General features: G+C 33.6%; 1 protein-coding gene across 1 annotated transcript in view; it reads left to right on the top strand.

The window, feature by feature from the left end:
* Nucleotides 1–9,070, top strand: part of LOC106469230 (glutamate [NMDA] receptor subunit 1-like) — a 43,257-nt gene that overhangs the window by 22,067 nt on the left and 12,120 nt on the right. The window contains exons 5-9 of the mRNA XM_022397682.1: nucleotides 1,465–1,639; nucleotides 4,293–4,437; nucleotides 4,817–4,918; nucleotides 5,433–5,538; nucleotides 8,595–8,713. Coding sequence (XP_022253390.1) covers nucleotides 1,465–1,639; nucleotides 4,293–4,437; nucleotides 4,817–4,918; nucleotides 5,433–5,538; nucleotides 8,595–8,713 — 647 coding nt within the window. The remainder of the gene's footprint in view (nucleotides 1–1,464; nucleotides 1,640–4,292; nucleotides 4,438–4,816; nucleotides 4,919–5,432; nucleotides 5,539–8,594; nucleotides 8,714–9,070) is intronic.

Genomic DNA, 9,070 nt, shown 5'->3' with positions numbered 1-9,070 from the left:
TGTTGCGTAAATATTGTAAAAAATAGCTATAAGAGAAAAACAAATCTGTGGTAAAGTATAATCTATATCTGTAACAATTCACCTGTCAGAGACGGGAAAAAAGCAATGCCCATGAGTAATCTATAGTGTTAAAATTGTTATTCATTCACTAAGGTTTAAGATCAAAAGCTACAGTAATATATAGTGTTAACATTTTTATTCATTCACTAAGGTTTAAGATCAAAAGCTACAGTAATATATAGTGTTAAAATTGTTATTAATTCACTAAGATTTAAAATCAAAAGCTACAGTAATATATAGTGTTAAAATTGTTATTCATTTACTAAAGGTTTAAGATCAAAAGCTACAATAATATATAGTGTTAAAATTGTTATTCATTCACTAAGGTTTAAGATAAAAAGCTACAGTAATATATAGTGTTAAAATTGTTATTCATTTACTAAAGGTTTAAGATCAAAAGCTACAGTAATATATAGTGTTAAAATTGTCATTCATTCACTAAGGTTTAAGATCAAAAGCTACAGTAATATATAGTGTTAAAATTGTTATTCATTTACTAAAGGTTTAAGATCAAAAGCTACAGTAATATATAGTGTTAAAATTGTTATTCATTCTCTTAGGGTTAAGATAAAAAGCTACAGTAATATGTAGTGTTAAAATTGTTATTCATTTACTAAAGGTTTAAGATCAATGTACTGAGTTATTATTGTTTCTTTGTGAATACATAGAAGTGAGGGCATGGAGAATACGAATCCATGGTTACCAGAAGGCGTTACATCTGCGCAATGTGGCTGCCATTCCTTTTAACAATGGCCCACATCCTTGGGATGATTTAGTGGACAGCTGAACGAGTTTGTACAATCTTCAACAGGGCTACATGATGTCGGATGGTCCACTTGACATTTTGGCTAAGGCGATACCAAAAGTCAGTTGTGTGACGTGGAGTGTTTGCTAAGATGTGGGACTTGACAGATGCCAGCTCTCTGTCACGTTATTCTACGGTTACAGGCCATCGTTAACTCGAATATTTAACACATTTAGTGCCCTCTGTTGTTAATTGACTCGTGTTTTCCATGGTCTTATTTGAATATATTCATGAAGAATTGTTGCTGTATAATGAATAGTATCCATTTTGTTGATGTTCAAACACACAATAAACTATTTTAAGAAATATGTGTATTTAAATTTCTTAAAAATCGATCAATTATTCATCGAGAGAAATACAACAGGCACCTTAATATCAAGTGAAGAAGTTACAAGCACATTGATATTAAGTGAAAAAGTTACAGTCACCTTAATATCAAATGAAAAAGTTAAAGGCACCTTAATATCAAGTGAAAAAGTTACAGGCACCTTAATATCAAGTGAAAAGTTACAGGCACCTTAATATCAAGTGAAAAGTTACATCGCTTTTCGTGGAATGTAGACAGAAATTAAGAAAGCAAGGATATTCTATATTTTTAGGTATATTGGCTCTGACATTACTGAATGCTTCAGATGCGGCGGGTCACATCTGGGACAGTGTCAAGATCATTGGATTAGGGCTTCGAGACCTGATCCGTAACGAAAACATAACAAAGGCCCCTGATAGCTGCGATTCTTCAGACAGAGCCTGGGAAACAGGAAAACAATTTGTAAAGTAAGTTTTCAGTTTAAGCCAAAATCACCTTATATATATATATATATATATATATAATAAGCATTGAGAAGTTTGTAGCAAAATCCATTGTTAATCCCAGGCGTCAGCTTAAAGTCATAGCGGATAATCCCTGTGGTAATAGCTCCCAAGTGCGTTGTGGATATCCCATTTACCAGACAAAATCCAAACGTTGATGTTAAACTAGCCAGCAGCCATTGGAAAATCAACTAAGGGTATGGAGTTAAGTGCTTACACCCACAAAGTCTCAACACCTACTGCCTTTCATTGTATGCAGCCAATTGTGGGAAGACAGTTACTCTTAAAAGTTCTTATAATTCTTAAAGTAGAAATGAAACCACGCTAATATTTCTACTATATGCAACTCTCAACCTCCTTTTTATGTATAGAGTCTGAAGTTAGCTCATTCTACGGGACGTATGGGTACAGTTCTGGATATATGCAAGTAATATATTTAGGTTCAGTGTTTCATTCCTTTAAGTTTTGTAAGTCACATAATAGAAGAGATACCCGTCTATCACATTACAAATCTGTTATAAAGCATTTCACGTAGAACAAAAGAGAAACGAAATTAGAAATAAAGAATATTATCAAAGATAAATCGCTTATATATATAACTTCTTGTCACATAATAAATATAGTCGCCAGGTGATTAGGGCGCTCGACTCGCAATCTGAGAGTCGCGGGTTCGAATCCCAGTCCCACCAAACATACTCGCCCTTTCAGCCGTGGGGGCGTTATAATGTGACAACCAATCCCACTATTTGTTGGCAAAAGAGAAACCTAAGAGTTGGCGGTGGGTGGTGATGACTAGCTGCCTTCTCTCTAGTCTTTCACTGCTAAATTAGGGACGGTTAGCACAGATAGCCCTCGTGTAGCTTTTCGCGAAATTCAAAACAAACCAAACTAATAAATATAGTCACAATAAACAGTATTAAACAACAGAAACCCAATGTATACCATGAAGTAAAGAAAATGAGACGTTATCACTAATTTCAGAAGTTGAGTTAGATTTTCAATGATTCAGTTAATTATAACATAAAAAGAAAGAGAGCTTAATGCTTCCCTATGGCATTTTAAAGTCAAAACAATTAACAAAACGATTTTGAATATTCACATCAACATGTCACGTGACAGCCACAGCCGATATAATGTTGCGGTAGAACGGAATGTATCAGAAATACATTGTTTGGCATTCATAGGTGGTATGATGCCTCCGAAAATTGATCGTTTTGGGGAAGGATATTTAACAACCCTTTCCGACGCAAAATATACGTACACACAGATCGTAAAAATATGTTTGGCTAAAGGATTTATAATTTTCAGTACGGGGATATCCCTTGTACTTAATGACATTGGAGAAGAAAGGAATCTGGATCATCCAGAAAAAGACCTGCAATAAGCCATACCCTAGTCAAGATAAGCAACGTTTAGCTTCTTGTATCAAATGAGAATCCACGAAATGGTAAAAGTCATTTACATGTTCCAAGGAACATTTCACAACACAATTAAGGACTTCCATCTGGAAACAAGACCAGCAGGGTATTGGGTTCACCAAGGTAATGGGTTCAATCAGGCTTCCAGTTCATCCGTTCAATACCTCAAATAGCTGGAGAAGGAAAAGAGGTTTCAAGATATTTTATACGAAGGCATATCAGTCAAGTCAACAGATAAAGTGGCAATAGATTTCTATGCAATTGGGTTGTTGAAATAGGAACTGGGAAACAGTCATCCTCGTATAATAGTTGGATCCTGGAAAGTATGTCGGGAAATGGGGTGTGCTTTGGACGTGACAATCAAACAACGAAGTCTTTTGCAATGGAAATTGCGCTGCAGAACCATTGTCAAGATGTACCATCGTCAGACCAAATGTGGTGACAAGGACTGCGACATCATGAGACTCCAAAATCGTTTTTAGATAACGTGCTCAACTGGGCATATGTGTGAATGGCAGCAAGAAAAGTATTAATACATTTATAACATTTCTTTGGAATTTTCTTCTTTAATGTAGTTTTTCTTAACAATCAAGTTTTTTTTCTTTCTGTGTTTTAGGAAAAACAAGTTAGAATAGATAAACTTCAAAAAAGTTCTGGAAATCATATCAGTTTGAGTATATTTAAAATGAACAGTAAATAAAAATAGGAAAAGAACACATTTAAAAATGAATTACTTGTTTGTTTTTGAGCTATCAGTGCTCTGCTCAACAGGGATTTGAAACCCGTTTTGTAGCGTTAAAAGCCACTATATCTTACCGCTGAGCCAATGGGGCTTGGAAGAATGGAGTCTCGCTAATAGAAATAAGCTTTATTGTCAAAACTGTATTTATGAACTTACTAATTTGCAAATTTTAGGTACACTTTTAGGAAATATTACAACAATTTGAATATTCATTAGAATATGAAAATAAAATAAACCTTTAGGGCAACGTCTTTCGCAAACTATTTCCGAGTCTTGCGTTAATAAGACTTACGTTAAATTTGTTTTTATGTTTGAGTGTGAATATTACGTAAGAGAGGTGATTTTGATTCGAATGCCTAAAACTGTGTTCTACTGGTGCCTTGATTTTACTTTTAATGAAAGGATCATGAGAACATTTTTACGTGTTTCCTGAATATAGGCACTGTTTATGTTTCAGGTATTTAAAGGCTCAAAGTCTGTTGTATGGAAAAACTGGAAGAGTAGCTTTTGACGAGAAAGGCGATCGCCTTAATAGTGAGTACGATATTGTAAATATTGTAGACGGGCAGACCGTAACGGCTGGACATTACACGTTTTCCAAGGTAAGGTCACGCATCATTATAGAATCAACAGTGCACATAGCATTTGTGCAGTTTAACATATTTTGTTACCATTATTAGAAAAACATTAATGCATGACTAATTTTTCAAAAAAATGTATGAGTTTTTCTTGAACTGAGTAATACAACATATTTTTTTTTATTTTTTTGCTATTAGGTTTAATCAGTTTACGTTTTTATAAACATTTATTACAAAATAATAAGTCCTTATTCATTATTATTTAGAGTACAAGTTTAATATCATCATGCAAATGACGGCATGCTATCTGTGTACTAGATAGTAATGCGATCATTAATATTGTTGTTACATGTTTTATATTATTTTGATTTAATTAAGTGACTATGTAAACCCCCATTTTAAGGCTCAGATGAAGATGAATCTCAAGCTCAACATAAACAGCATCAAATGGCCTGGTAACCACTCAACAAAGCCCCGAGGATATATAGTCCCCACCCGTTTACAGGTTTAACTTTCATGTTTGATTTATCTTCCGTGTCAGTTGTAATGAATAAACCCCAATGGAGGATCAGATGACATTATGAAATTAAAATAATATGTAAAATATCGCGGTAAATTTTAGTTAAGTTAAACTAATGGCTCTTTCAGTGGAAATATAAGCCTAATAAATGTTTTATTAACATTCCTAAATAGTTGCCCAATCTACCAATAAAGAACTTGGATCAAGTGTTTTAATTCTTTGAAAAATTTGTAACAAAACTATTGAAAGACAAATTGTACAGCTGATTAGATTAATCTACATTTACGTTAATATATTCTCTGTTTAATAATATATAATTTTAACTTTTTTTAGTTCGAGTTTTAAATACACCAGTTTAGTATATTGTTAGTTTGAAATTCTTTAGTATTTTTGAAGTATAACTTTTTATTAGTCGTAATCAAACTTTTAGAAAAATAAAATAGCAATTTGAAATTCTAAGCTTCTCGTCTATCGTATTTATTTATTTATTTTTTATAAGGTTGTTACCTTGGTGGAAGAACCGTTTGTTTGGGCTAGACCTGTGGATAGCAAGGAGGATTGTAAAGAAGATGAAATCCCATGTCCGCGATCCAACAGTTCGCTGTGTAAGTGTAACTTTAATGGAAAAGAAGACAAAGCGAAATACTTACAGTTCTCTGAGGAATACTAAGCAAATACAACTACATAACAGACCTTGTTTTCTGGGCTGAGCAGGTTGACACTATAGGCCTAGCGTTATTAGATTATACTGGTACTAAAAGAATGAATATAAGTTGATAGAAATAAACAGAAACTTTTTTCTTTTTAATTCATGATGTGTATTTTCTTGAAAGCTGTTGTTTCCATCATATAAAGATAGGAAAAGAGTCCCAGCCTTCACTACTATAACTACGTTATAAGATTAGGGATGAAGTTCAACTCGAAAATGAGAAACACCAAAAAAAAAGAAAAAAAACAAGTACAGATTGAACAAATATCTAGAACTACAACACAAAAGTTGGAAGCCAGTAAGGAAAAGAATTGTTTTTGGTTTTGAGAAATACAACATTTCGAGCTTTGCACACTACAGGATTAATTTTAGCTGCCACAAATATCACACACACATATATATATATATAACTATATAATAAGTTATGCCAACATAATCAGAAAATTAACGACTGTTCAGTTTGAGCTGTTCTCGTTTTTTAGAATAAGTTTCAAAATAATATTTTAACATGTGATTTCTAAGATATCTTCCACCAGTTAAAGACGTTAAAAATCATCAAAGCTGGCCTCTTAACGAAAGGTAGGAAACGTAAGTGATCGTACTGTCATACTTATGTTCCAAGTCCAACTACACTTACCTTTTATTTTCTAATATTCTCGTGTTTGTGCTTGATAATGATACGAAAAGGACAAAATATGAAATAAAACACAGTATGAATATGGTTGCTTCTTCATTTTTAAGAGGAAAACTTCACAATTGACTATTTGTGCTGTGTCCAGCGCGGAGATCGAACACAGAATTTTAACGTTATAAACCCTTAAGCTTACCGCTGAGCCACGAAGGGACAGTATGACTGTAAATCTTGAAATGTCGGCCACTTTACATGGCGCGCTTATATACAGGAATAGAGGGCGTCTAGCAAATACTGGATTATTAGTGATGTACCCCGAACCTTCTAGATACTCATTACGTGTTACCAGCGTCACGTGAATACCGCTGTCGTAACACGTGTTTACCATAAGTAAACTCTGCTCACTCATCTATACATATAAGACGAAAAATTAATTGATCTGTAGTCACTCCAGGAATTTCAACTTGACATGGGTGTTTGCATAAGAGCAGTGATTTGCTGAGAGAAAACTAGAAAGTTCAGAATATTTAATAAAACTACACAAGCGAGCATTGTTACTGATTTAGATTCTATTATGTACACCTAAGAACTACTAACAATCATTTTTTGATTATCTTTGGTGTCCCCTGAGGAATGATCTAAAGTGATGGTTGACGTAAAGTTCTTTCAACACACAATTGTTAAAGGTCGTTTATTCTTGAGGATTTAAGTTTTGGCTGAACATTACCGATGATGGATACACGCCGTTGAGGACTATTGTGCTGTTTTATCCTACGTTCACCACCAGATGCTGCTTCTTTGTCTACTATCTTATAGTTCACTCATTTTGCTTTGTTCATTTATTAATTCCGTCAATATTTATTTTCAAATATACTTTTCTCAATAATGTTTGCTGGTTAAATTACCTTTTACACGAACCATTAGCCCCTGATGTATCTTAAAATATATGTAATTTTTCTCATTTTAAGTGAACGACAGAGGCTGGAGAAAGGGTAATACTTTGTTTTTGGTATTTTTTCAAACTGGAACGACTGAAGAAAACTTTTCTCATATTTTAGATATAAAATGAATTCTAAGTTGCCAATAAAAATAACACGATTAATTGCGACGATATTTCATTTTGAGGTATGTTTTTGTTTGTTGGATTTTTTAATAAATTATACTAAGAAATGCGTCCAATAAATTTCAGTTAAAATTTCAAATTTCATAGTAAAGATTTCTATATTTACCAGTAAGTAAAACTATCTCTAAATAACACATTAACAATATTGAGGTAATTTGGCTCTATTATGAAAACCAGGTAGTTAGGGCTCTCAACTCGCAATCTGAGGGTCGCGGGTTCGAATCCCTGTCCCACCAAACAAGTTCGCCTTTTCAGCCGTGGGGGCGTTATAATGCGACGGTCAATCACACTATTCGTTGGTATAAGAGTAGCCCAAGAGCTGGAGGTGGGTGGTGATGACTAGCTACCTTCCCTCTAGTCTTTTACTGCTAAATTAGGGACGGCTAGCGCAGCTAGCCCTCGTGTAGCTTTGCGCGAAATTCAAACAAACAAACAAACTATTATGAAACTGTTTAACATAGATGACTTCAGAAACGAAGCGAAATTTCTCAACTTGGATGCTTACGCAATATTTAAGATATGTCAGAAAATGAAAGCACAAATATAATGAGCTTGTAAAATATTCATCAAATCGCTAGTCTGGTGAGTACAATAAAGAAAATCTTAGGTTTAACAGAGCGATGTGCGAACTCGCCTAACAGCTTATTTGAAAGTCCACATTTAAGTGTTTGTTTGTAATTAAGCACAAAGCTACACAATGGGCTATCTGTGCTCTGCCCACCACGGGTATAGGAACCCGGATTCTAGCGTTGTAATTCTGCAGACATGCCGCTGTGCCACTGGGAGGCGTCTACATTTAGAGGGACACATTCGCTTTAAAATAATTCAGGTAATAAAATAAAAATATATTTTAATGTTAAGTATAAAAAAAAATGTCTATGTTATTTTTCAAAGTAATATTTTTTGTTATTTGGATGAAATCTTTTCAGCTTTTTTTCGTTTTTAGAACGTTTAAGATATGTAGACGTTCAACAAAAAATAAAAACAAATTTAAATATCGGGAAGCTCTGAATAAATTTGTTTGTTACTCGAGTATATGCAGTAACTGCAGTTTGTATGTTTATAATATACAGTTATAATAACAACGATTTGCTAACGATGGGAACGTTAATATAACCATGTTGCATTAACTACCACAGTGATTAACATTCTTAATGATTTGAGAATTATAAGCATGATACTCTATTTATTTTTCTAGCACAATCCTACTGTTGCCGTGGTTACTGTATGGACCTGCTGTGGAAGTTAGGGAACGACTTGAACTTCACGTACAATCTCTACCAAGTGGAAGACGGCCAGTATGGCAATTTTGAATATGTAAGAAAACTTCTATGGCCAAGTAATATACACAATTCACTCATGAAAGCCAACATGTTTATTCTTACTTTAAATACAACCATCCTATCGTATTAATCTAGATTTTTTAAAGAAATCTTCCAAGTTTCTACATAGACAGGGTAGTGTAAAAGTTGTGGAACATTAACTATATTATAATTTATGTCATCCATCAAATATTGCCTAACGTAAGTTTCCGCTGTTGTATTTCGTTGAATATAGTGACCCATATAATATTACAGACATACCAAATATTAATATTATATTGTAGGTGTGTGCTTTCACTCCATGTAATATTATGTACTTTGGTCACCTATACAACACTACAGAAATACCAAA

This window comes from Limulus polyphemus, unplaced genomic scaffold (genome assembly GCF_000517525.1).
Source record: "Limulus polyphemus unplaced genomic scaffold, Limulus_polyphemus-2.1.2 Scaffold3366, whole genome shotgun sequence".
Taxonomy (NCBI): Eukaryota; Metazoa; Arthropoda; class Merostomata; order Xiphosura; family Limulidae; genus Limulus; species Limulus polyphemus.
Note: the sequence above shows the minus strand (reverse complement) of the source record. Positions and strands in the feature narration are given on the sequence as shown.